Genomic DNA, 26,005 nt, shown 5'->3' with positions numbered 1-26,005 from the left:
GGGGTGGACCCTCATAATTTGGGGGGGTTCCCAGAGGGGGAGGGGGTGCTTTCACCCATTGGGGGGGGCAGCTTTATCTCTGGGGAGGTAGTTTTGCCGGGGGGGGCGGGGCCATGTGGATCCATGGGGCCGAGCCCCCGCGGATGCGGGGCCCCCCCATCTCACGCCCCACGCAGCGGCGAGGGTGGGGGGGCCGCTGTCCCTCTCCAGCCTCTTGGAGACCCTCGACATGTTCGACCTGGGGGGGGGACGAGGCCGAGGGGGGCTCAGGGGACAGCCGGCCCCCGGCGGGGGGCAGCCCCCCGCCCCCCCTGCGCCACGCCGACAGCCTGGAGGAGGTGCTGCTGAAGGTGGGTGCTGGGCGGGGGGGGGGAACGAGGCGGGGGGGGGGTCCCCGTGCCCCCCCATCGCTTACTGCTCTCCCCCAGGAGGCGGTGGAGCCCCCTGCCCCCCCCCCGGAGCCCCCCGAGGAGCAGTGGGCCATCCCCATCGACGCCAGCACCCCCGTGGAAGACTTTGACCAGCGCATCCCTGACCCCGCTTTCAAGGTGGGGGGGCCTTGGGGGGCTTTGGGATACTGGGGGGTCTTGGGGGGGGTTGGGCCATTGGGGGGGGTCCGGGGGGGCTTTGGGACATGGAGGGGGGAGGTCTGGAGGGGTGGGAGGGCTTCTGGGGGTCCCTGAGCCTTGCTGGGGGGGCAGCAGAAGAGCCCCGCAGGATTTTGGGGGGGCTCTGGGGGCTGTTGGGGTGCTGGGGGGCGGTTAAGTCTGGGGGGGGGCGCTGGGGGCTGAGGGGGGTGGCCAGGGATGAGGAACGTTGGGGGGGATGTGGAGGCATTGGGGGGGGGCGTTGGGGTGACGGGGAGCCCCGGGGAGGGTGTGGGGACCCTCGGGCAGGGGGTGGGGCGGTGCTGCCCCCCCCCCCACTGACGCTGCCCCCCCCCGCAGTGGCCCTTCGTGCCCGACCCCTTCCAGCAGCAGGCCGTGCTCTGCCTGGAGCAGGGGCCACTCGCTGCTGGTGGCCGCCCACACCTCGGCCGGCAAAACCGCCGTGGCCGAGTACGCCATCGCCCTGGCCCAGCGCCACATGACCCGGTGGGTCTCCGACAGCTTCGGGGGGGGGCCGGTGCCCCCCCGAGGGCCCCAACACCCCCCCGGGGTCCTTTACTCTCTCCAGGGCCCCCTCGAGCCCCCGGTGTCAGCCCGAGGTGGGGACGATGCCCCGCCGCGTTCTGACGTCCCCCGAAACCTCTCCCCGCGGCCTTCGGGGGGCCCTGAAGCGCCCCGAGACCCCGTTGGGCTCCTCCGGCCTCGGGGTCCCCCCCAAACCCCCTGGGGGTCCCTCCAAAGTGTCCCCAAGTCACTCCTGGGTGTCCCCAAATCTCCCCTGGAGCCCCCAGAACCTTCCCAGGGGGTCCCAAAACTTCCCCAGCGCTCCCCTGGCCCATCTACACCCACCCTGGGCTCATCTCATTTCTACTGACTCCTGTCCCTGGGTCCCCCAAATCTCTCTGGGGGTCCCCAAATCCCGTCTGGGCCCACCCTGATCTTCTCATGGCCCCCCACCAAAACCTCCCCGGGGGGGCCTCAAACCCCCTGGGGGTCCCCAGATTCTCTCTGGCCCCCCCAAACCCTCTCTGAACCCCGAATCTCTCTAAGCACTCCTGTGCTCCTTCCTGGCCCCCCCCCGGTTCCCAGTGCCCCCCTCCCTCCCCATGGGGCGTGCTGGGGGGTCTGACCCTCCCTCCGGTGCCCCCCAGGACCATCTACACCTCCCCCATCAAGGCACTCTCCAACCAGAAGTTCCGGGATTTCAAGACGACGTTCGGGGACGTGGGGCTGCTGACGGGGGACGTGCAGCTGCGCCCCGAGGCCTCCTGCCTCATCATGACCACCGAGATCCTGCGGTGAGGCCCGGGGGGGGCTGGCGGGAGGTTGGGGGGGCCCCAGCACCCCAAATTTCACACCCACCCCCGCCAGATCGATGCTCTACAACGGCTCCGACGTCATCCGGGAGCTGGAGTGGGTCATTTTCGATGAGGTGCATTACATCAACGATGCTGAGGTGAGGTGGGATCTGGAAAAGCTTGGGGGGAGTTTCAGGGGGGCCCCCCCTGACCCCCTGGACCCCCCCCGACGCCCTGGACCCCCCCCCCAGCGCGGCGTGGTGTGGGAGGAGGTGCTGATCATGCTGCCCGAGCACGTCAAGCTCATCTTGCTCAGTGCCACCATCCCCAACGCCCTCGAGTTCGCCCAGTGGGTCGGGTAGGTTGGGGGGGGTGTGCTGGGGGGGGTGCTAGGGGGCCTTGGGTGGGGTATGGGGGGCTATGGGGTGTTTGGGGGTGCTGGGGGTTCTTGGGAGGGACATGGGGGGCTGTGGGGTGTCCTGGGGGAGGGCTGAGAGGGGCCTGGGGGGTGCTGGGCATGAGCCTGGGGGGCCATGGGGTGTCTGAAGGTGGCTGGGGGTCCCTATGAGGGTTATTGGGGGTCTGGGGGGCCATGAGCTTGTTGGGGGGCAGCTCTGGGGCAGGGGCATAACAGCGGGGGGGGGGCCTCGGGGGATGCTGGGGGTCCCTGGGGTGGGCACGGGGGGCCGGCGGGGATGTTGGGGGGCTGGGGGGCGTTCGGGGCCACGAGCTGGTTGGGGGGCTGCTCTAGGGGGGGACAACAATGTGGGGCAGCGACGGGGGGATCTGGGGGCATCACGGGGCGGAGGGGTGTGTGGGGCACACGGGGGGGGGCCGCGCGGACCCCTCACAGCCCTGTTTTGCCCGATTCCGCCCCGTCCCGCAGCCGCACCAAGCGCCGGCGCCTGCGGGTGATCAGCACGCGGCAGCGCCCGGTGCCGCTGGAGCATTTTTCTCTACACCGGGAACAGCTCCCGCACCCGCCACCAGCTCTTCCTCCTCCTCGACGCCCGCGGCAACTTCAGCACCCAGGGGTGAGCCCCACGGCGACCCACGGCTGCCCCGTAGCCACCCCCACCCACCGGTACCTCGCTGCTGCCTCTGTAGAGACCCTGTGGGGGTCTCACACAGGCTTGAGCGGGCCCTGCCCCATGGCCAGCCCCACAGCCAGCCCCATAGAAGGGTCCTATACAGCCCTAAGCACGCCTTGCCCCGCAGGCAGCTCCATAGAAGGGTCCTGTACAGCCTTAAGTACATTTTGCCTCATAGTCAGCCCCATAGAAGGGTCCTATACAGCTCTAGGCTCGCCTTGCCCCACAGCCAGCCCTATAGAAGGGTTTTATACAGCCCTAGGCACGCCTTGCCCACAGCCAGCCCCACAGGAGAATCCTATATGGCTCTGAGGGGGTCTTGCCCCACGGCAGCCCTGGGGTGGTCCTGCCCAGCCCCGAACTGGCTCTGCCCCACAGCCAGTCCCATAGGAGGAGTCGATATAGGTCTCAGGGGGTTCTGCCCCACGCTTGGCCCTGTAACGGTCCTGGGGCGGTCCTGCCCTATAGCCAGCCCCACAGAAAGGTCCCGTACAGCCCGAGGCACGCTTTGCCCCGCAGCCCGCTCCATAACCAGCCCCACAGAGGTTCTGGGGTGGTCCGACGCAGCCCGGACCGGGCCCTGCCCCACGGCCAGCCCCAGAATCGTGGGGTGGTCCCGCTCAGTGCCAGGTAGGTCCTGCCCCACGGCTGGCCCCACGGAGACCCTGGGGTGGCCCCACACGATCCCGAGCTGCTTCTGCCCGTCCTGGCTGCCGCCCCGGTGCTCCTCCCTCCCCAGGGGGAACGGGGGTCTCCCCGGCCCCCCAGCTGCTGCCCCCTCCACCAGCCCCACGTCTGCCCCCCAGGTACTACGCGGCCGTGGAGGCCAAGAAGGAGCGAACCAGCAAACACGCGCAGACCTTCGGAGCCAAGCAGCCCACCATGGGGGGCACCGGCCCCGGGCAGGTCGGGGGGGGCGTTGGAGGGGCTTTGGGGCAGGCTGGTGGTCCTGCAGCGGGCCCCCCTTACCCCACTGCAACCCCCCTCACCCCATTGCCCCCCCTCCCCAGGACCGGGGGGTCTGGCTGGCGTTGCTGGGGCTGCTGCGGGAGCGGGAGCAGTTGCCGGTCGTCGCCTTCACCTTCTCCCCGCAGCCGGTGCGACGAGCACGCCGACGCGCTGGGCTCCCTCGACCTGGTCTCCAGCGCCGAGAAGGGCCGGATCCGGCTCTTCTTCCAGCGCTGCATCGCCCGCCTGCGCGGCTCCGACCGCCGGCTGCCGCAGGTGGGGGGGGCCGGAGCGGTGGAATTGAGGGGCTGTAGGGGGGGGCTCTGAGGGGAGCCGGAAGGGACGTGGGGGTTTTTGGGGGGGGCTGGAAGGGATGGAGGTGGTTCTAGAAGGGTTTGAGGGGTTGTGGGGAGCACTATGGGGGGCTGGGAGGGATCTGAGGGGGGCCGTGGGGGGGGGTGGAGGGAATGTGGGGGGTTTTAGAAAGGTTCAAGGTGACGTGGGGAACGCTATGGGGGGCTGGGAAGGGTCTGGGGGGGGGCTGGAAAGGATGGGGGGTTCTAGGAGGGTTTAAGGGGGTGTGGGGAGTGCTACGGGGGGCCAGAAGGGATCTGGAGGGCTCTATGTGGGGGTAGAAGGGGTGTGAGGGGCTTCAGGGAGAGCCTGAAGTGCCAGGGGGTCTCCAGGGGGTGCTCTGGGGGGGGCTGTGGGCACTTGAAGGGACGGGGGGGGGATCTGGGGGTGACTTGAGGGCCTGTGGGGGTTGTAAGAGGGACTAGAAAAGATATGAGAGGCTCAGGGGGGGCTCAAGGGGCTGGGGGTCTGGAAGGGGGCTGTTTGGGACATGGGTGACGTGGGTGGGGGGCTGCACCCCACGGCTGGGGGAGCTGCGGGGTCTGTGGGGTGGTTCTGGGGGTCCCCGTGGGGTCGCTGACCCCCCCCCCCGTGTCATCCGCCCCCCCAGGTGCTGCGCATGGCGGAGCTGCTGCAGCGCGGCATCGGGGTGCACCACGGCGGGGTGCTGCCCCTGCTCAAGGAGGTGGTGGAGATGCTTTTCAGCCAGGGGCTGGTCAAGGTGCGCCGTGGGGGGGGCCGCTCGGGGAGGGGGCTCGCTGTGGGGCTGGGTGAGAGGCCCTGCGTCCGCACGTGGGGCTCCCCTGCCCCGTGGTGGCCCCCCCCGGCCCCCCACATCTCCCCTCGGCCCCCCAGGTGCTCTTCGCCACCGAGACCTTCGCCATGGGGTGTGAACATGCCGGCCCGCACCGTTGTCTTTGACTCCATCCGCAAACACGACGGCAACAATTTCCGCGATCTCCTGCCCGGTAAGGGGGTGGCCGTGGGGCAGCCGTGGGGCTCTGGGGCAGCCGTGGGGCAGCTGTGGGGGCACCGTGGGGCAGCATTTGGGGTCTCGGTGCCCATCCCGCGGCCGCCTCCTACGCATGCGCCCAGGGGCGTACGTGCAGATGTGGGTGCCGTGGGGCAGGGTGGGTGCCGTGGGGCAGCCGTGGGGCAGGCTGTGGGTCTCAGGGCCCCCCCCGCCTTCTCCCCCCAGGGGAGTACGTGCAGATGTCGGGGCGCGCGGGGCGGCGGGGGTTGGATTCCACCGGCACCGTCATCATCCTCTGCAAGGGGCCCGTCCCTGAGATGGCCGACCTGCACCGCGTGATGCTGGTGGGTCCCCCGCGCGTCCCCCCCCGTGTCCCCAGTGTGTCCCCCCACCCCGCCATGACCCCCCCCCTCGCCATGTCCCCCCCCAGGGCCGCCCCACGCGCCTGCAGTCCCAGTTCCGCCTGACCTACTCCATGATCCTCAACCTGCTGCGGGCGCAGGCGCTGCGCGTCGAGGACATGATGCGGCGAAGCTTCTCCGAGTTCCCCCTGCGGCGCGACGCCCCGGTACGGGGACGCGGTGGGGGGACGTGGGGACACCCCAGTATGTGGGGGACACCCAGGGGGTGGGCTAGCATGAGAACTGGGAGGCACTGGGACACCCCAGTGTGGGAACTGGGGGACACCAGGGACACCCCCAGTGTGCAGGGACACCCAGGTGGTGGCCCAGTATGGGCACTGGGAGACACTGAGAGACCCCAGTACAGGAATTGGTGGATACTGGGTACACCCCAGTATGCAGGGACACATCCGTGTGCCCCGTGACACCCCAATATGGGGACTGGGGGACACTGGGACGCTCTAAAACAAGGTTTGGGGGACGCTGGGGAAATGGGGACACCCGAGTGTGGGAACTGGGGGACACTGGGACAGCCCAGTACGGGAACTGGGGGGCACTGGGGTCACCCCGGTAGGGGACTGGGGGACCCGGTGCTCCCCCTGACCCCGTGCCCCCCCCCCCAGGCGCAGGAGCGGCGCGTGGCGGAGCTGCAGCGGGAGCTGGCGGCGCTGGGGGAGCCGGAGGCCGAGGGGGCCATGGCCGACCTGCCCCCCTACCACCGGGCCGTGCAGGGGCTGCGCCAGGCCCCGCGCCCTGCTCCAGGTGGGACGGGGACCCCGGGTTGGGGGGGGGACAGGGACGGGGACCCCGGGGGGAGGCCCCACCACATTGGGGTTGGCACCGGGGTGGTGGGGACCCCATTTGGGGGTCCTGGGGGCATCCCCTAGGGATACTGGGGGGTCTTGGACAAAGCGGGGGGGGGACACTGGGGGAAGTCCTGGGGGGTACTGGGAGTCCCTATCTAAAGACTGGGGATCCCTGGGTGTCACCTCCATGGTGCTGGGGGTCTTGGGGGGTCTCTGGGTGCCCCTCGGATGATGTTGGGAGGGTGAGGGGTCCCGGGGGTCCCCGTCTGACCGGGGGGGTCCCGGGGGTCCCGGCAGCGGCGCCTGGCAGAGTCGGTGGCGGGGCTGCGGGCGCTGGCGCCCCGGCCGGGTGGTGGTGGTCTGCACCCCCAAACACCGCAACGCCCTCGGCCTCATCCTCCAGGTACCCCCCAACCCCCCCATCCCCAAACCCCCCCCCGTCCCCCCACATCCCCCCCACCCCCATATCTTCTTCCCAACACAAGGACCCCCCCCACGGGGGTCCCCTCGTGTCCCAGGACCCCCCCCTCACCCTTTGTCCCCCCCAGGTGTCCTCAGAGGGGTCCAGCCGCACCTTCACCACGCTGGTGCTGTGTGAGAAGCCCCCTGAGGAGGGGGGGCGGCGGTGGACCCCCCCAAAGTCCCCGATGTCCCCTACCCCGAGGACCTGCTGCTCACCAGGCTCTTCGTGCCCGAGGGTCTGCACCCCCCGGGGCTGGGGGGGGTGTCCCCGGATGGCTGGGTCCCTTCTGGGGAGGTTGGGGGTCCCCCCTGGGGGAAGTGGGGGGGGGGGTCCTGGATGTCTGGGTCCCCACAGGAGGAGTTGGGGGTCCCCCAGCCGCCTGGGTCCCTTTTGGGGGGAAGTGGGGCACCCCACGTACTTTGGGGTTGGGGGGGGCCTGGTCACCTGGGTCTCCCCGGGGTTTTGGGGGGGTCCCCGGACGCCTGGGTCCCGTCCCCGGACGCCTGGGTCCCCCCCCCAGGCGCCTGTGGCCACGTGCTGGAGAAGCTGCAGCCCGGGGACATCGGGGGGGTCACGGCCAAGACCCTGCGGGGTGAACCCCGAGAGGGTCCTGCAGGAGCTGCGCCCCCGCCAGGGCCCCCCGCCCCAGGTGGGGGGGATGGGGACGGGTTGTGGGGTTGGGGGGGGGGCTTGGGGTCCCCAGGAGGGTTTTGGGGTCCCCAGGGGGTGCGTGGGGGATCTGAGAGTGCTCTTGGGGGGGTCTTCCTGATTTTGGGGTCCCTGGGGGGGTCTTCCAGGGGTTTCCATGAGTGTGGGGGGTCCTTGGGGGGGGGTTCTTCCTGGTTTTGGGGTACTTTGGGGTCTCTTCACAGTTTTGGGGTCCTGGGGGCTCTCTGTGGGTCTTTGGCTCCCTGAGGGAGGGGGTTCCCCCCACTTTGGGCTCCCTGGGAGGGGTTCTATGAATGTTGGGGTCCTTGGGCGGAGGGTTCCGTAGATGCTGGGATCCCTGGGGGGGGTTCTCCCCCATTTTGGGGTCGCTAGGAGGCTTCAGGGGTCCCTGGGGTTTCCCCCATTGTGGTGTTTCCCCCCCTGACCCCCGTCCCCCCCAGATCGGAGCCCCCTGGGATGGAGGTGGGGGCGGCGGTGCAGGAGCTGCTGGCCCGGCTGGCGGGGGGGGCCCCGGGGGGGCTCCCCCTGCTCGACCCCGTGGGGACCCTGCAGCTGCGGGACCCCGAGGCCGTGGAGGCGGCCGCCCGTGCCCGGACCCTGGCCGCCTCGCTGGGCTCCTTCCACTGCGTCCACAGCCCCCGCTTCCCCCAGCAGGTACTGGGCAGGGTCCGGGGGAGGGGGGGGGGGGCTCGGGGCCCCCCCCTCACCCCTCTGTCTCCCCTCAGTACGCCCAGTTCGCCGCCCGCCAGGAGCTGCTGGAGCAGCTGGAGCATCTCCAGTTCCTGCTGTCGGACCAGTCGCTGCTGCTGCTGCCCGAGTACCACCAGCGTGTGGCCGTGAGTGCCCCCCCCGTGCCCCCTGGCATCCCCCTGTGTTCCCCCCAATGTCCTCTGGGACCACCCCTGGGTCCCCAAATCGCCCTAAAGCTGAGCCACATGGGCGGGGGCTCCCCACGTACCCCTCTGTGTCCCCCCAGGTGCTGTGGGCGCTGGGGTACGCGCACAGGGTGGCCTCCCCGTTTCCCCACATCGCCCCCCCCCAGGTGCTGCGATCACTGGGGCACGTGGATGGGGTGTCCCCGCATCCCCCCGTGCCCCCCCCCAACCTCTCCTGTCCCCCCCCAGGTGCTGCGGGCGCTGGGGTACGTGGCGGAGGGGGGGGGGCGGTGGCGCTGGGGGGTCGCCTGGCCTCCCTGCTGAGCACCCACGAGCTGGTGCTGACCGAGCTGCTGCTGGGGAACGTCCTGGCCCCCCTGGGTCTGCCAGGGGCGGGGGGAGGCCCCCCCCCACATGCCCCCTGCCCTCCAGCAGGTACGGGGGGCTTCCCCCAGATGTCGGGGTCCCGGGGGCTTGGGGGGGTCCTGCTCTCCTGCATGGTCTGCCCATGGTGGGGGGAGCCCCCCGGGCAGGTCCGCTTTGGGGGGGGGGGCGGGCATGGGTGTCCCTGGGGCTGTGGGGTAGAGTGGGGGGTCCTGGAGGCTGGGGTCCCTCGGGATGGGGGTGTGGTGGGATCTTGGAGAGGTTGGGATCCCTCAGGGTGGGGGTCCCCTAGATGCCGGAGTCCCTGGGGTTTTGGGGGGCCCGTGGGGTGGAGTGGGGGGTCCTGGAGGCTGGGGTCCTTCAGGGTGAGGGGGGGTGGGTGGGGTGGGGGGTCCCCAGATGCTGGAGTCCCTGGGGTTTTGGGGGGGGGCTGTGGGGTGGGGTGGGGGGTGCCAGACACTGGGGTCTCTCGGGGTGGGGGGTCCCTGACTCGGGGGCCCCCATGCCCCCCCCCGTGTGCTCCCCCCAGGGGATGGAGCAGGTGCGGGCTGGTGGCGCAGCGCGTGGGGCGGCTGCAGCAGGAGTGCGGCCTCAGCCAGAGCGTCGAGGAGTTTGTCGACCAGTTCAGCTTCAGCCTCGTCGAGGTCGTCTACGAGTGGGCCCGTGGCATGGTGAGACCCCCCCGGGAAAGCCCCCAGGCCCCCGCTGAGACCCCCTAGCACCCCAGGACCATCCCTGGGGACCCCCCAACCCAGCCCTGAGACCTTCGTCTGCCCTGATGTCCCCCCCCCTCCATGTCCTGCCCCTCCCTTGTGCTGTGGGGCCTCCATGACTGCCTCCCTGTGCCCCCCTGTCCCCCCAGCCCCCCCCTATTCCCACATCCCCACTTTCCCACTGACCCCCCCAGTCTCCCCCGTTCCCTTGCCACCCCCATCCCTGTGGTTCCCCCCCCCCCATTCCCTGTTCCCCCCTGTTCCCCCCTATTCCCCATCCCTGGGCTCCCCCGAGTCCCCCCATTCCCCCAGCCCCATGGTCCCCCCCGTCCCATCCTGGGGGTCCCCCCACTCATCCCCCTGTGTCGTCCCCCCCCCGCAGCCCTTCGCGGACATCGCCCGGCTGGCGGCGGTGCAGGAGGGGGCCGTCGTTCGCTGCATCCAGCAGCTGGAGGAGACGTGCCGGGAGGTTCGCCAGGCCGCCCGGCTGGTGGGGGAGTCTGCGCTGGCCGCCAAGATGGAGGCCGCCTCCAACATGATCAAACGCGACCAACATGATCAAACGCGACATCGTCTTCGCCGCCAGCCTCTACACCCAATAAAGGCTTTATGTGTCCCCCCACCCCGGCCTTCGGTCTCGCCGACCCCCCCAGTGCCACGTGGGGCCCTCCGGAGTCACCCGAGGGGTTCAGCCCCAGGCCCCCCCCCCCCCCCGCCTCCAGCATCCCTTAAGTCGCCCCTTGGGGCCACATGGTTCAGCCCGTGTGTCCCCCCAGTTGCTGCACGTCGTTCAGTCTGTTCCCCCCCCCCATCATTGCACCTGCCTGGTTCATCCCACCCCCCCTCCCATTGGCGCACATGGTTCAGTCCACCCCACCGTTGGTCCTGTGTGGTTCAGTCCACCCCCCCCCCCCCGTTGGCCCTTCGTGGTTCAGTCCACCCCACCGTTGGTCCCTGTGTGGTTCAGTCCACCCCGCCATTGGCCCTACGTGGTTCGGTCCACCCCCCCCGTTGGTCCTATGTGGTTCAGTCCACCCCCCCCCGCGTTGGCCCTTCGTGGTTCAGTCCACCCCCCCGTTGTTCCTATGTGGTTCAGTCCACCCCCCCATTGGCTCCACGTGGTTCAGTCCACCCCCCCATTGGCTCCACGTGGTTCAGTCCCTTCCTCCCATCACCCCACGTGGTTTCGTCCGTCTATCCCCCCGCATCGCCCCGCGTGGTTAAATTCGTTCCCCCCCCCCCACTGGCCCCACGTGGTTTAGTCCACCACCCCCCCCCACCCCCCCATCGCACGCACATGGTTCAGCCCGTTTCCCCCTCCCGCTTGGCTCCGCCCCGGGTCGCCCGCGCGCGCCGGCCCCTTTCGGGAAGCCCCGCCCCGTTGCCTCCAGCCACGCCCCCGGCCCGGCGTCGCCCCGCCCCGCCCTCCGCCGGTGACGCTCGCGCGTCATCAGAGCGCGCCGGGGGGAGGGAGAGGAGGAAGCGGCGCCGCTCGCCGGGGGTCGGGGCGGCGTGACGTCATCAGCGGGAGCCGCCGGGGCCGGTGTGGGGCAGCGCCCGTGGGGCGCTCGGCCCCCCCCCCGCCCCCCCCCAGCCCCATGGGCCGCCGCCGCCGCCTCCTCTGCGACACCCTCGGGGCCAAGAGGCGCCGCCTGGAGCCGCCGCCGCCGGAGGAGGAGCCCCGGCCCGACTGGTACCGGGGGGGGGACGGGACGGAGACGGGCGGGACACACGCGCGGACCCGGGGGGGCCCCACTCGGGTACCACAGGCCCCCCCCCCCCCCCCCCCCGCAGGCAGCCCGGCGTCGGTGGAAGCGGCGCTGCGGGACGTGGCCGCGCTTTTTCCCGCGGGGGCTCTTCGGGGACGCGCTGCCCCCCCTGGTCCTGCGCCATCAGCTCTACAGCCTGGTGAGCGACCGCACCGCCGTGGACCGGCACCTGGTGAGACCCGACCCGGTACGGGGGGGATCCCACCCCCGCCCAGGGCCGCCGACCCCCCCCCCCGACCCCCCCTTCCGACCCCCCCAGAACCACCTGAGGGACGAGGGACGGATCCGGCTGCTCCACCTGGGCCTGGGCGCCGACGCGCTGGGGTCGTCTTCATGGAGCCCTACAAGGAGAAGGTCTGGGGGGGGGGGGGGGGCTAGGGGGTGGGGATGGGGGTTTGGGGCCCCCCCTGACCCCCCCTTGCACACCCCCCCCCCCCAGGTGCTGGCGGCGGTGGCAGGGACCCCCCCAGGCGGGGCTGGTGCGGCGGTTCCTGGATTCGGCCGTGGCCGCCTGCCCCGAGCTCAGCTACGAGCAGAGCCGCATGCGGGCGCTGGGCTTCGAGGACGGAGACGTCACGTACGGGGGGGGACGCGGAGCCGGGGGGGGGTGTCTGGGGGGGCGGGGCCCCCACGGTGGGGCTGGGGTGGCTGCAGAGGACCCTGAGGTGGGTTTGGGACCCCCAGGGGGTTGGGGTCCCCCGGGGGGGGGTGTGGGGCCGGGCTGGGACCCACCCCAGGGTGGGTCCTGCCACCCCTGCCGTGGGTCCTGCCCCCCCCCCCCCCCAACATCTCCCCCGTGTCCCCCCCCAGGCAGCTGGTGGCCGCGGGGGGGTGCTGACCGTGCGCGACGCCGGGAGCTGGTGGCTGGCGGTGCCAGGGGTCGGGCGCTTCGTCCGGGCCTTCGTCCGCGGTGCGTGGGACCCCCGACCCCCCCCTCGGGGCCCCGAAACCCCCAGGGCCCCCTGATCCCCCCAAATCTGTGGGTCCCGCCCTGCTCCCTCCCCCTCCACGGGCTTCCCTGCCCTTTGGGACCCCCCCCAGGAGTCCCCGGCTCGCAGAGTGGGGGAGGTCCCCCCTCAAACCCTCGGTGACCCCTGACCTCTGACCCCGCAGGGCGCCAGGCGCTGCTGGGTGCGGTCCGCCGGTCGCGGCACCGGGAGGTGCTTCTGCGGGAGCTGCGGCAGCGAAGGGCCCCCCCGGGCGCCCGCCTGGGTGTCGGGTACCTCCTGCACGACCTGCTGGGGGGCCCAGCTGCTGCGCAGGTACCCCCCCCACGACCCGGGGTGACCCCTGTGTGACCCCCGGGGACCCTCTGTGTGACACCCAGGTGATATCTGACCCCTGGGTGCCCCCCCATGACACTGGGTGAGCCATGACCCATGTTTGCCCCCACCCCTGTGACCCCAGGTGACCCTTGTCTGCCCCTTCTGTGACCCCTGACCCCTGTATGACCCCTGACCCCGGGCCAGGCGCTGACCCCTCCCCTCCCCACAGCGTCCCCACCGCCTCGGGGCCGATGCTGCGATTGGGCGAGCCTTGACCGGACGCTTCCCAGCATGCAACGGGGCCTTGTGGACCAAGGGGGTGTGGCCACGTCCTGCGTGAGGGGGCGGGGTTAAGGTGGACCCCACCCTCCAAAAGGGGGTGTGGCTGAGAGGCATCTTAGCCCCGCCCCCCCTGCGGGCCGGGGTTCCGGGGTGGGGTGGGCTGGGGTGGGGTGGTGGGAGCGAAAAAGTGCATTAAAAGTGGTTTGTGTTTTTTTTTTTTTTCCCCACCATAAAAGTCGCCGTTTTTCGCTGGTGGGTCCCACCGCTCTCCTCCCTCGGGCGTTGCCGCTTTAAGGCTTGGCCCCGCCCCCTCAGCCCGGCGGGCGGCGGCACGTGACGGCGGCGCCTTAAAGGGGCCGCGATGGGGCCGGGCCGGCTCCTCCCGGGGCTGCTGCTGGCGATCGGCGCCGCCGCCCGCTGGGCCGCGACCCCCGAGACGGTACCGGGGGGCGGGGGGGGGCTCCGGGGGGAGGGGGGGGGGGCGGGCTACGGCAGGACCCTCCCGCACCCACCCCCCACGTCCCGGGGACCCCCCAATCCCCCCCCCGGGCCCCCCGACCCCCCCCAAAGGCCCCCCCCGCGGGTCCCCCGTTTGTCCCCAACACCCCCTTTTGCCCCCCCCACTGATGCCCCCCCGAGCCCCCTGCCTCCCCATTTGTCCCCCTTTCACCCCCCCGGCCCCCTCGATGGCCCCCACGTCGCCCCAGAGCCCCCCCGTAGCCCCTACAGTGCCCCCCAATATCCCCCACCGCCCCAACACTCCCTCTTGTCCCCCATTGATGCCCCTGGAGCCCCCCAATGCCCCCACCAGACCCCCAGTGCCCCCCTGTAGCCCCCCCAATGACCCCAAAGCCCCCCCCACCCCCTCCAGGGCCCCCCAGTGCCCCTTAGCCCCCCCCTCCCTCCCCATTAACGCCCCCCCCTCACCCCGACTCCCCCCTGTCCCCCCCCAGGTGCGCCCGCGGGTGGTGCGGGAGCAGCTGCTGTGGGTGAGCGGGGAGGGGCGCGGGGGGGTCCACACCTTCCGGGTGCCGCTGGTGGTCGTCACCCCCGGGGGGGCCCTGCTGGCCTGCGCCGAGGGGCGCAAGCGCTCGGCCGCCGACGTGGGGGCCAAGGTCATCGCCTGCCGCCACTCTCCTGACGGAGGTGGGGGGGGTCCCTGGGGGGGGTCTGGGAGGTGTTTGGGGGATCCTGGGAGTGTCTGGGGGGGGCCCTGGGGGGGCTGAGAGGTTCGGGGGGGGTCGGAGAGATCTTTTGGGTGTTTTGGGGGGATCTAGGAGGATTGGGGGGGGCACTGAGGGGGTCTGCGAGGTTTGGGGGGGGCAGACAGAGCTTTGGGGTGTCTTGGGGAGGTCGGGGGGGCCCTTGGGAGTATGAGAGGTTCTTGGGGGGGTCGGAGAGATCTTTGGGGGGGTCTGGGGGGATCTGGGGGAGCACTGAGGGGTCTGAGAGGTTTGGGGGGGGGTCAGAGAGGTTTTGGAGGGGGGTTTGGGGGGTCTGAGAGCTCCTGGGAGGGGTCGGGGGGGTCTGTGGGGGAGGTTGTGGGGGTCCATGGGGGCTCCTGGGGGGCCTCTGTTGGCCCCGGGGGGGGGGTCCTGAGAGTTTGGGGGTCCTGGGTGGTGCCTTGGAGCTCTCGGGGGGGATCTGGGGAGGTGGGGGGCCCTGCAGGGGGCTGGGGGGGGGTCCGGGGGGGGGTCTGACCGTGTGCCCCCCCCAAGGCGCGACGTGGGGCCCGACGCGGGGTGGCAGCGGACGACGGCTCGGCGGGGGATGGGCTGAGCCTGGGGGCGCTGGCGGTGGCGGGGGGGGGGACGTGCTGCTGCTCTTCGCCCCGCTGCGCCCACCCCCCCCAGGCCTGCGGCCCCCCCAGCACCCACCTCCTGCGCAGCCGCGACGGCGGCCGCTCCTGGGGGGCCCCCCCAAAACCTCTCGGGGGTCGTCGGTAACGAGGTCTTCGCTCCCGGGCCCGGCTACGGCATCCAGGTACGGGCGGGGGGGGCGCAGGTGTCCCGAGGGGGGGTCACCCGAAGGTCTGGGGGGGGGAATGGCCAGGCGTTCAGAGAGGGGTGGGGGGACCCAAGCATCTGGGAATGCGGTGGGGGGGGCGGGCGTGGATCTGTGGGGACCTGAGGGTGCGGGGGGGGTCCCCAGGTGTGTGTGTCGTCCCCCCCCCCCAGAAGCAGCGGGCGCCGGGGCGGGGGCGCCTGGTGTTCTGCGGCCACGGGACGCTGGAGCGGGACGGGGTCTCGCTGCTGCTGAGTGACGACGGGGGGGCGGCACTGGCGGCGGGGGGGGGGGCTCTGCCCGCCATCCCCTTCGGAGCCCCCCGCCACCCCCGCGACTTCACCCCCGACGAGTGCCAGGTGGGGGGGAACTCGGGCGTCCGGGGGAGGGGGGGTCTGGGGCACTGGGGGTCTCTCCCTGGGGACCCAGGCGTCTGGGGGTGGGGGGGGACAGTGGTGCTTGGGGGGGGGTCCAGGCAGTGTGGGGGGGGTCTCCCTGGGGACCCAGACATCCAGAAGCCCCCCCCCGAAGGGACCCAGGCATCTGGGAACGGGGGGGGACCCCAGTATCTGGGGGGGGCAGGGCAATAGGGGTCTCTCTGGAGACCCAGGGGTGCGGGGAGCACACCCAGGCGGCCGGGGGGGGAACGATCCAGGTGGCCGGGGGGGACCCGGGGGTGTGTGTGGGGGGGTCCCAGGTGTCGGGGGGGACCCGGGGCTGTGGGGGGGCCCGGGGGTCGGGCGGGGACACGCAGGGGTCCGGGGGGTCACTCAGCCGTGCGGCTGCCCGCAGCCCTACGAGCTGCCCGACGGCTCCATCGCCGTCAACATCCGGAACCAGAACTTCTACCGGTGCCGGTGCCGGAATGGTGGCGCGGAGCTGGGACGGGGGCGAGACCCTCCCCCCCGACGCCGTCACCTTCGACCCCGCCCTGGTCGACCCCCGCCGTGGCGGCCGGCGTCCTCGTCACCGGCGGCCTCGTCTTCTTCAGCAACCCTGCCCACGAGAGCCGGCGTGAGCGGGGGGGGGTTGGGGGGGCGGGGGGGGATTGGGGGGGCGGGGGGGTGCTGGGCTTGGGGGAGAAAGGGGCGGGGGCGGGGCTTGTGGCGGGGGGCGGGGCCTGAGGGCAGCGGGAGTAGCCGGGCGTGACTTGACAGCGGGGGGGTGGCTCTGGCTCGGCGGGCGTGGTCTGGGTTGGTGGGCGGGGCTTGCACGGGCCGCGCCCCCACCGACCCCGCCCCTCTCGCAGGGGTGAACCTGACCCTGCGCTGGAGCTTCACTAACGGCACCACGTGGTGGGGGCGGGGCCTGCAGGTGTGGGCGGGGCCCAGCGGGTACTCCTCGATGGCGGCCCCGCCCCCCGGCGACCAGGGCGACGCCCCCCTGCTCTACCTCATCTACGAGAAGGGGCGGAGCCTCTCCACAGAGACCGTCTCATTGGCCACCATCAGCATCGCGGGCGATGTCTGACTTGGCCACGCCCCCCCGTGGAGGGGGGGTGGTGTCTCAATAAAGGGATTCGCTCAGCCCAGCTTGCGTCATCACTGGGGGAGGGGGCGTGGCCAGGCGGTGGCGGGAGCCGTCGCCATAGCGACGCGGTGGGGGCGGGCCCGCGGGTTCTGGGCGGGTCTCTCCGCCGGGCGCCGTCGCCCTAGCAACGGCGGCGGCCGCCCTCCCCCGAGGACCCCGGCGCGGAGCTGCCCGCGTCGGCGCCTGCGCGGAGATCGTTCCCCGCGGGGAGGCGGCGGCGGGGCCGGTCGGGGCCGCGGCGGTGGCGGAGGGCGGCGGGGCCGGGGGGGGGAGAGGGGCGCGGGGGGGGCGGCGGGGGCGCGGTTGGAGCCGGGCGGGACTCAGGCGATCGCGAGGGGCAGCCCCGGGGCAGGGGGTCCTGAGCGGCGCCGCGGGCGGGGCGGTCCCCGGAAGTGACGCCCGCGCAGCCCCGCCCACTCCCTCCCCGCGGCGGTCGCAGAGCTCGGCGGTAAGTGATGGCGGCGCGGCCCGGCCCGGCCCCGCCATCGGTCGCGCATCGCCGCTCCCGCCGCCCATCGGGGCTCCGCGGCCGCCGATACCCCGCGGCCGGGCCCGTCCGCGCCCGCCGCCGCCCTCGTCGCCCGGAGCCGCCGTTCTGGGAGGGGGGCGCTCCCGGCCCGCCGCCATTGTGGGCGCCAAGATGGCGGCGGCGGGGCCTGGAGGAGGCCCGGGGTGTGTGTGCGGGGGGGGGGGCGCTGAGGGGGGGACACGGACCCCGCGGCCGGGGGGGGGGGCGGGCCCGAGCGGCGGTTCCTTGGCGGGAAGGAAGGGGATTGGCTGGGGCCGGGGGGGGAGGGGCCCGGGGGGCGGGTCTTGGCGGGGGGGGGCCGGTGCACCCGAGTGTCTCGGTGGGGCGAGGGGGTCCCGTGTGGGGTGATGGGGGGGGCCCGAATCTGTGGGGTGCGCTGACATCGGGGTGCCGCTGTGGGGTGAGGGGGGGTTCCTGTGGGGGTGGGAGGGGGAGAGACCCCCGCTCTGAGGGTCCCCCCCCCGCAGCCCGTCAGGATGGCGGAGAACGACGTGGACAACGAGCTGCTGGATTATGAGGACGACGAGGTGGAGAACGCGGCGGGGGCCGACGGGGCCGAGGCGCCGCCCAAGAAGGACGTGAAGGGCTCCTACGTCTCCATCCACAGCTCCGGCTTCCGCGATTTCCTCCTCAAACCTGAGCTGCTTCGCGCCATTGTCGACTGCGGCTTCGAGCACCCCTCCGAAGGTGACCGGACGGGGAGGGCGCCGGGGGCGGGGGGGTGTTTTGGGGTCTCTCCCCGGCGGCGCTGACAGCCCCCCTCCCTCCTCCGCTCCCCCACAGTGCAGCACGAGTGCATCCCGCAGGCCATCCTGGGCATGGACGTGCTCTGCCAGGCTAAATCCGGCATGGGCAAGACAGCCGTCTTCGTCCTGGCCACCCTGCAGCAGCTGGAGCCTGTCACGGGGCAGGTGAGGGGCCCCCCCCGGGGCTTTGGCGGGGAGTTTGGGGGGCTCACACGGCGCTGAGCCTGCGTTTTGCCGGTGTTGTCTGCTCAGGTGTCAGTGCTGGTGATGTGTCACACGCGGGAGCTGGCTTTCCAAATCAGTAAGGAGTACGAGCGATTTTCCAAGTACATGCCCAGCGTTAAGGTGAGTGGGTTGGGGGGGTTCTGGGGGGGTTGGGGGGTGGGAGGTCTCTCGGAGGGGGGGTGGGCATAAAAGGGCGCTCAGAGAGTGAGTAATGGTGTGGGGAAGGAACGGACTGAAGCTAGAAGTGGGGGATGTAAGATAAGGAGACAGTGCAGGCACTGGGGGCCCCCCCAGGAGGTTTTGCGGGGGGTACCAGCTTTGGCAGAGGGACCTTAAATCACCCTAAACAGTCTGGGGCACCCCAAAATCCCAGCAAAGGAGGGAGAGGTCATGTAAAGGGGGGAGCTGAGGTTGGGGGGGATCAGGGTGCAAAGCGGGGTTCAGGGAGTGGGAAAGGGGGTAGGTAGGAAAGGGGTTTTGAGGAGATGGGCCAGCATAGAGGCATTTGGGGGGGCAGCAGTTTTAGTGGAAGAGCTTTAAACCACCGAGGAGACCCCAAAATCGTGGCAAGGATGGGGTGTAGCAGTAGAAGAAGATTGGGGGCGGTCTGAGCACACCATTCCCTTTCTCCCGCAGGTGGCGGTGTTCTTCGGGGGGCTGTCGATCAAGAAGGATGAGGAGGTGCTGAAGAAGAACTGCCCCAACATCGTGGTGGGGGACTCCGGGCCGTATCCTGCTCTGGCCCGCAACAAGAGCCTCAACCTGAAGCACATCAAGCACTTCATCCTGGACGAGTGCGACAAGATGCTCGAGCAGCTCGGTGAGTCCAGGGAGGGGGTCCCGGGTGGGGTTCGGGGGGGACCCAGGCATCCAGGAGGAGATTTGGAGAGATCCGGACATCCAGGAGGAGATTTGGGGGGATCCGATTGTTCACAGGAGGACCCAGGGTCCGGCACAGCCTCATGGGGGACTCAGTTGTTCTTGGGTGGGGCGGACACCTGGGAATTTCAGGAGGGGGAGGCCGGTGTCGGAGGGGGTGGGGGGACGACCCAGGGTCCAGGTGTGACCCCACAGAGGACCCTGGTGTCCAGGCCCTTTCCCCCCAAAGCCGGGCGCAGGTCAGCCCGGCCGCCCCCCGCCTCCAGCCCCCCCTCTCCGTAACCCACCCCGGCCCCTCCTAACCCTCTCGTCTGTCCCCCACCTCAGACATGCGTCGGGACGTCCAGGAGATCTTCCGCATGACCCCCGCACGAAAAGCAGGTCATGATGTTCAGCGCCACTCTCAGCAAGGAAATCCGCCCCGTCTGCCGCAAATTCATGCAAGACGTAATTACCCCTTCTACCTTCTTTGCCCCCGGCGCCCGCCCCGGCGCGGGGGGCTGCCCCCGGCCCCCGCCCCCCCTGCGGAAGATCTCTCGGGTCTCCCCCCTCCAGCCGCCCCCCTTCTTCTTCCTCCTCCTCCTCCTCCTCCTCCTCCTCTTCCTCGCTCCGTCCCGCCCCGCCCCCCAAAAACCGCCCGGCGGACGGCGAAGAGCCCCCCCACACGCACTCGAGCGAGTAAGTGCCTGCGGCTCTCGGCCCCCCCCCCGGCCCCCCCCGGCGCTCCGGCAGACGGCGGCGAGGAGACGGCGGGACCCGGACGGCCTCGGCACGGCGCGGCGCGGCCTCGGCACGGCTCGGCCCGGCCCGGACTCCTCCAGGCGCCCGGACCCGCTTATCCTTTTCCTGGAGCCGGCGGAGAGCAGGATTCGGGGGGGGCGGGGGGTGGGGGGGGTAACGGGGCAGGTGGGGGGACACCCCCGGGGCTGTGCCGGGGGGCAGGGCCCCTCCTGCGGGGCCATGGGGGATCTGTGGGGTGAAGGGGGCCTGTGGGGCCTTTTCGGGGGTCCCGATGCCGTATTAGGGTTCAGGGAGCTGTAGGGCGCTACAGGGCGTCTGGGGGGTGCGTTATGGTATAGGGAAGAGACGGAGCTGGCTTGGGGGCAGCGCTCTATATGTTTATTTATAGGGCTGCGTGATGATGCAAAGTGCTATGGGGTGCTGTAGGGTAGGGTAGTAGAACGTTTGTGATAGACAATAGGGATCCTGTGGGACTGTATTGGGGTGTTGGGGGCCGTGTTGGGGTGCAGGGGGCTGTAGGGTGCTATAGGGCATCTGTGGGCCTGTATTGGGGCGCAGGGACCTATACGGTGCTGTAGGATATCTGTAGGGATGCGTTAGATTGTAGGGAACCTATGGGGCAGTGTAGGGATGCAGGGATCCATAGGGTGTCTTTGGGGCTGTTTTGGGGTGCAGGGTACCCATGGGACCATGTCGGGGTCCCCGGGGGCTGTATTGGGGTGCAGAGAGCGCCAGGGATCTGTAGGGTGTCCATGGGAATGTATTGGGATCTCTGGGATCTTGCTGGGGGTCCGTAGGGCTGTTTTGGGGGGCAGGGCTCCTGTGGGAGTCCCAGGTAGATGTGTTGGGGACCTTGGGGCCATATTGGGGTGTAGGGGATTATAGGGGACCTTTGAGACGGTATTGGGGTCCATGCGGACTCCATTGGGATGGAGGGAACCCGTGGGGCCATGTTGGGGTGCCATGGGACTGTGTTGGGGTCCTTGGGGACGTAACATCCCCTTAGGGTTGTACTGGGGTCCTTGGGACTGTCTCGGGGTCCCTGGAACCGTGGGGGGGGGTCATGGGGCTGTAGTGGGGTGCAGGGAGCCATAGGGGTTCCATGGGGCTGTAATGGGGGTCCCAGGGGCCGTATCGGGGTGCAGGGCACTGTAGGGGTCCTGTGGGGCCATATTGGGGTCCTCGGGAAGTGTATTGGGATGCAGGGAACTATAGAGGTACTGTGGGGACCTGTTGGGGTCCCTGGGAGTCGTATTGGGGTGCAGGAACCCTGTGGAGCTATATACGGGCTGCTGAGACTATATTGGGGTCCAGGGACCATATTGGGGTCCAGGGGTCCCATGGAGCCATATTGGGGTCTTTGGGAGCCTACGGGGCAGTACTGGGGTCCCTGGAGGCTGAGTTGGGGTCCTTAGAGTGCCCAGGGCGCCGTATTGGGGTCCTTAGGAGCTGTATTGGGGTGCAGGGAGCCATAGGGACCACATGAGGCTGTATTGGGGTTTGTGGGAGTTGTATTAGGGTCCCTGGGGCCGTATTGGGGTCTTTGGGAGCTGTATTGGGGTGCAGGAAACCATATTGGGGTCCCTGGAAGCTGTATTGGGGTGCAGGGAAGGATAGGGGATCCCATGGGGCTGTATTGGGGTTCCTGGGGACGTATTGGGGTGCAGGGGACCATAGGGGTCCCATGGGGCCGTATTGGGGTGCCAGGGGCCGTATTGGGGTACAGGAAGCCATGTAGGGGTCTTTGGGAGTTGTGTTGGGGTGTAGGGAGCCATATTGGGGTCCCAGGAGCCGTATTGGGGTACAGGAAGCCATGTAGGGGTCCTTGGGAGTTGTGTTGGGGTGTAGGGAGCCATATTGGGGTCCCATGGGGCCATATTGGGGTGCCGGGAGCCTATGGGGCCATACTGGGGTCCCTGGAGGCTCTGCTGGGGTCCTTAGAGTGCCCAGGGAGCCGTACTGGGGTCCCTGGGGCCATATTGGGGTACAGGGGAGCGTAGGCGTCCCCTGGGACCGTATTGGGGTGCAGGGGACCACAGGAGTCCCTGGGGCCGTATTGGGGTATAGGAAGCTGTATTGGGGTTCTTGGGAGTTGTACTGGGGTGCAGGGAGCCGTACTGGGGTCCCTGGGAGCTGCATTGGGCTGCAGGAGACCGTAGGGGTCCCGTGGGGCCGTATTGGGGTCCCGGGGCCGTACTGGGGTGCAGGGGGCTATGGGGGTCCCCTGGGGCCCTATTGGGGTCCCGGGGGCCGTATCGGGGTCCAGGGAGCCACGTAGGGGTCCCGTGGGTCCCTGTTGGGGTCCCGGGGGCCGTGTTGGGGGTGCAGGGAGCCCCGGGGCGCCCGTGGGGCCGTAGGGGGGCCATCGAGGCCGTGTTGGGGTGCAGTGGGGGGGCCGCCGGGGGGGCGCCGGGGCGGGGGCTGAGCGCTGTCCCCCCCCCCAGCCGATGGAGATCTTCGTGGACGACGAGACGAAGCTGACGCTGCACGGGCTGCAGCAGTACTACGTCAAGCTGAAGGACAACGAGAAGAACCGCAAGCTCTTCGACCTGCTGGATGTCCTCGAGTTCAACCAGGTGGGGGGACCCCGAAATCGGGGGGGGGGGGGGACGGACACACACGGACAACGAGACCCCAAAATCTGGGGGGTGCTGGGCGCTCTTGGGGTCAGGGTGGAGGAGGGGGATCTTGGTGTCTGGAGAGGGCTTGGGGGTTTGCGAGGGGGTCCAGGAGAGGTTTAGGGGGGTCCAGGAGGGGCCCCCAAGGTTTGGGGTGTCCTGGGGGGACTGTGGTGTCCAGGAGGGGGGGTCTAGGGGCGACCCCAAAATCTGGGGGGTGCTGGGAGCTCGGGGTGAAGGTGGAGGAGGGGGATCTTGGTGTCTGGGGAGGGCTTGGGGGTTTGAGGGAGGGGTTCAGGAGAGGACCCCAAGGTTTGGGGGGGTCCTGGGGGGACCCCAAAGTCCGCGGGCCCTGGAGGTGAATCCAAGAGAGATCTTGGGGGGCTCTGGGAGAGGATGCCAATACGTGGGGGGGGGTCTCAGGGGTGACCGAGGCATCCGGCAGAGGTTTGGGGGCTCTAGGGCAGGTCCTCAGCGTTTGGGGGGGAACCCAGTGTCCAGGAGGGCTCTTGGCAGGGGAGGGGGTCTGTAGGGCAGGACCCCAGTATCGGGGGGGGTGCCCCCCCCATCCTCCCCCCTCCTCCCCCCCATCCTCCCCCCTCCTCCCCCCCCTAATCCATGCCCCCCCCCCAAGGTGGTGATCTTCGTCAAGTCGGTGCAGCGCTGCATCGCCCTGGCCCAGCTGCTGGTGGAGCAGAACTTCCCGGCCATCGCCATCCACCGCGGCATGCCCCAGGAGGAACGGTACGGCCCCCGGGGGGGCCGGGGGGGGCCTGACACCCCCGACACCCCCTTAACCCCCCGCCCCCCCCTTCCGCAGGCTGTCACGGTACCAGCAGTTCAAGGATTTCCAACGCCGCATCTTGGTGGCCACCAACCTCTTTGGGCGCGGGATGGACATCGAGCGGGGTCAACATCGCCTTCAACTACGACATGCCCGAGGACTCCGACACCTACCTGCACCGGGTGGGGGGGGCTGTCTGTGCTGGGGGGGGGCCGTCTGCCGGGGGGGGGGCTGCCTGCGAGCAGGGAGGGCATAGGGGGCTGCAGGTGAGGGAGAAGGGGGTTGTTGTGGGGCGGAGGGGGGTCTGTGGTGGCGGCGGTGGGGGGGGGTGATAGGGGGCTGGGGGGGGCTCTGGGTCTTTGAGGGGGGGGTGATAGGGGGCTGGGGGGGGCTCCGGGTCTTTGAGGGGGGGTATGGGGATGGGGGGGGGCTTTGGATCCTGGTGGGGGCTTTTGGGAGGATGCTGTGGGGTAGGTGGGGAGGTTTTAGGGGGGGTGTGAGGATGGGGGGGCTCTGCGGGGCGTGGAGGGGGTGTGTCTGGGTCTTGGGGGAGTTATAAGGATGGGGGGGGGCTCTGTATCCTCAGGGGCTTTTTGGGGTTCTGTGCTCCCCAGGGGCGCTGTGGGGGTCCCAGGGGGGCAAGGGGGGGTCCGGGGGTGTCTCCGCACCCTGACCCCCCCGTGTGTCCCCCCCAGGTGGCGCGGGCGGGGCGTTTCGGCACCAAGGGGCTGGCCATCACCTTCGTGTCGGACGAGAACGACGCCAAGATCCTCAACGACGTCCAGGATCGCTTCGAGGTCAACATCAGCGAGCTGCCCGACGAGATCGACATCTCCTCCTACAGTGAGGGGGGCCGGGGGGGCGGGCAGGAGGGCTCGGGGTGAGCGGCAGCGAGCTGGCCCGTGGACAGTCCGCCTCTCCTAGAGGGGCTGGGGGGCTGGGGGGGGCCGGAAGGGTTTTGGGGGGCACGGGGGGGGGTTGGGGCAGCAAGCTGCCCCATATGATCCATGTGGTCCTATGGGGAGTGAGAGCTCGGGGGGGGGGGAGCTGCATGGCAGCTGTGGGGAGTGGGGGGCTGGGGGGATCCTGGGGAAAAGGGGGAGGGGCTGGGGAAGCTGGACCCCCCCCCCCACCTGACCCCCTCTCTCCCCCTCCCGCAGTCGAGCAGACCCGATAAAGGCCCCCCCGGCCCCACCAGGACCCGCCGCTGCCGGAGCCGCCCCCCACGGCCCCCACCCCCCACCCCGGCCCGGCTGCGGGGGAGGGGCCGCCCCCCCCCCCCCCCGCCGGGGGTTTTATAGAAAAAAGGCCTGAAAAGACAAAAAAAAAAAAAAGAAAAGGAAAAATCTCCCTTCACGCCGCCAGCCCGGGGGGAGCAGGGCCCCGGGGCCCCCCTGAGCCCCCCCGGGGCCCCTCTGCCCCCCCCCCCCCCGGGGTCCCCCCGCCCCCCCCCGGCTGTACAATTTCTGGTTTTTTTGGTAATAAAGTTGCCTGACCCGGCCGTGACCTCGGGACTGACTGGGGGCGGGGCCTGGGGAGGGGGGCGGGGCGTGAGGGCGGGGCGGGGCCGGGATAGAAACGAGTTCGGGGAGGGGCGGGACTGGGTTAGTCTGGAAGGGGCGGGGCTGAGCGCGCGGGGCGAGAGGCGGGCTCTTGGGGAGGGGAGGGGCCACGCTTTCCCGGGGTAGGGTGGCCGCCGCCATCTTGGAATCGGGTGGGCGGGGCCGGGGCGGGGCCAGGCCGCCGGCGCTATAAAAGGGCCGCAGGGGTGGCGCGCCCTCCTTTCGCGCCGGGCCGCGGGGGTGAGCGGGGGGTCCGGGGTACCCGGGGTGGGGGGGGGGGGGAACGAACATACCTGGGTCCATCTCCCCCACTTGGGGGGGGGCTGTCGCGCTGATGACGCCAAAGACTAGAGTCTCCGACCCTCCCTGAGGGACGCCATAGGCCTGAGCGACGCCCCCCCCCCCCCACCCCGACGCCGTGCTCCCCGCTGTGCTCACAGCCCACGCCCCCCCCCTCCGTCTGTTGCAGGTGGCAGCGACCGCCGGGACCCGGATCTCCCTTGGGTAAGACCCCCCCGTGTCCGTTCGCCCACCCCTGGGACCCCCCGTGTCCCCCCCACGCGTGATACACCCCCCCCCCCACCGGGTCGCGGCGGCGATGAGGAACCGGCTCGAAGAGCGTCTGACCCCGCAGTGAGGACCACTCGCAGCGCCCTGAGCCGCCGCGACCCCCCCCCCCGGGACACCACCCCCCCCTCCCGTGGGGACCCCCGAAACCCCCTGACGCCCCTCCCTGGCCCTGGGCCCCTCACTCCCCGCGACCCCTCTTTTCCAGGCCCTGGGGACACCCAGATACCCCAAGACCCCCCCCGTCCTGGTCCTGGGGACCCCCCCCGTACCCCGAGACCCCCCCCGTCCTGGTCCTGGGGACCCCCCCCGTACCCCGAGACCCCCCCGTCCTGGTCCTGGGGACCCCCCCCCGTACCCCGAGACCCCCCCCGTCCTGGTCCCTGGGGACCCCCCCCGTACCCCGAGCCTCCCCCGTCCTGGTCCTGGGGACCCCCCCCGTACCCCGAGCCTCCCCTGTCCTGGTCCTGGGGACCCCCCCCGTACCCCGAGACCCCCCTGGCCGGGCCCCAGGGACCCCCCCTCCCCCGGGCCCCCCCAAGACCCCCCCTGTACCGGCCATGGGGACTCCCGCCCCCCCCCTCCCGACACCGTTTCTCTCTTTGCAGCCCCGGACGAGGCCTCGGGACCGACGGCGCCGCCGGAGGGGGGAGGGGCGCGGGCGCGTTTGGGTGAAATAAAGGCCAGTTTGGGTCCGGACGGGGCCTCTGCGCTTTCTTGGGCCGGCAGGGGGCGCGCGTTACCGGGGGGTGGGTGGTCGGAGCCGTAGTCACGTGACGCGCCGTTCCCGCCTTCGCCCGCCGCCATTTTGGGAGGGGGCAGCGGCGCGGCCGCCATCTTGGGTGAGGTACGCGGGGCGGGGGGGGGGGCGGGTGTTATTGTAGGGTCGCTGGCGTGGGCCCCGCCTCCCCCCCCCCCCCC

At 71.0% G+C, this 26,005-nt stretch overlaps 4 protein-coding genes across 4 annotated transcripts in view; all 4 read left to right on the top strand.

The window, feature by feature from the left end:
• The window catches only part of SKIC2 (SKI2 subunit of superkiller complex), a 12,018-nt gene extending 1,818 nt beyond the window's left edge, over window positions 1-10,200 (top strand). The window contains 33 exon segments of the mRNA XM_052774887.1: window positions 72-350; window positions 429-548; window positions 948-998; window positions 1,000-1,094; window positions 1,760-1,906; window positions 1,980-2,064; window positions 2,158-2,264; window positions 2,793-2,856; window positions 2,858-2,940; window positions 3,804-3,903; window positions 4,008-4,085; window positions 4,087-4,221; window positions 4,910-5,020; window positions 5,155-5,184; window positions 5,186-5,267; window positions 5,498-5,616; window positions 5,703-5,840; window positions 6,297-6,417; window positions 6,760-6,818; window positions 6,820-6,882; window positions 7,028-7,120; window positions 7,123-7,177; window positions 7,463-7,533; window positions 7,535-7,577; window positions 8,039-8,265; window positions 8,337-8,447; window positions 8,736-8,765; window positions 8,768-8,865; window positions 8,867-8,921; window positions 9,400-9,420; window positions 9,422-9,541; window positions 9,966-10,133; window positions 10,135-10,200. Coding sequence (XP_052630847.1) covers window positions 72-350; window positions 429-548; window positions 948-998; window positions 1,000-1,094; window positions 1,760-1,906; window positions 1,980-2,064; window positions 2,158-2,264; window positions 2,793-2,856; window positions 2,858-2,940; window positions 3,804-3,903; window positions 4,008-4,085; window positions 4,087-4,221; window positions 4,910-5,020; window positions 5,155-5,184; window positions 5,186-5,267; window positions 5,498-5,616; window positions 5,703-5,840; window positions 6,297-6,417; window positions 6,760-6,818; window positions 6,820-6,882; window positions 7,028-7,120; window positions 7,123-7,177; window positions 7,463-7,533; window positions 7,535-7,577; window positions 8,039-8,265; window positions 8,337-8,447; window positions 8,736-8,765; window positions 8,768-8,865; window positions 8,867-8,921; window positions 9,400-9,420; window positions 9,422-9,541; window positions 9,966-10,133; window positions 10,135-10,185 — 3,210 coding nt within the window. The 3' untranslated portion in view covers window positions 10,186-10,200.
• A 679-nt stretch (window positions 10,201-10,879) lies between these two features.
• STK19 (serine/threonine kinase 19) lies at window positions 10,880-13,033 on the top strand. The gene is given in 10 exon segments (XM_052774920.1): window positions 10,880-11,274; window positions 11,377-11,424; window positions 11,426-11,524; window positions 11,612-11,706; window positions 11,792-11,929; window positions 12,163-12,178; window positions 12,181-12,262; window positions 12,466-12,593; window positions 12,595-12,614; window positions 12,847-13,033. Coding segments are annotated over 10 exon segments (765 nt in total). The 5' UTR covers window positions 10,880-11,181; the 3' UTR covers window positions 12,893-13,033.
• Window positions 13,034-13,099: 66 nt separating this feature from the next.
• Window positions 13,100-16,429, top strand: NEU1 (neuraminidase 1). Its single transcript, XM_052774886.1, is given in 9 exon segments — window positions 13,100-13,338; window positions 13,853-14,098; window positions 14,618-14,809; window positions 14,811-14,882; window positions 15,077-15,262; window positions 15,696-15,767; window positions 15,769-15,843; window positions 15,845-15,917; window positions 16,153-16,429. Coding segments are annotated over 9 exon segments (1,215 nt in total). The 5' UTR covers window positions 13,100-13,260; the 3' UTR covers window positions 16,374-16,429.
• A 1,000-nt stretch (window positions 16,430-17,429) lies between these two features.
• Window positions 17,430-24,227, top strand: DDX39B (DExD-box helicase 39B). Its single transcript, XM_052774919.1, is given in 12 exon segments — window positions 17,430-17,649; window positions 17,746-17,873; window positions 17,961-18,053; window positions 18,570-18,753; window positions 19,140-19,177; window positions 19,179-19,259; window positions 21,998-22,129; window positions 22,806-22,915; window positions 22,992-23,079; window positions 23,081-23,137; window positions 23,651-23,798; window positions 24,116-24,227. Coding segments are annotated over 12 exon segments (1,287 nt in total). The 5' UTR covers window positions 17,430-17,438; the 3' UTR covers window positions 24,133-24,227.
• The last annotated feature ends 1,778 nt before the right edge of the window (window positions 24,228-26,005 follow it).

The sequence above is a fragment of the Harpia harpyja genome, chromosome 25, assembly GCF_026419915.1.
Source record: "Harpia harpyja isolate bHarHar1 chromosome 25, bHarHar1 primary haplotype, whole genome shotgun sequence".
NCBI classification, from domain to species: domain Eukaryota; kingdom Metazoa; phylum Chordata; class Aves; order Accipitriformes; family Accipitridae; genus Harpia; species Harpia harpyja.
This window is presented reverse-complemented; position numbering and strand designations above follow the sequence as displayed.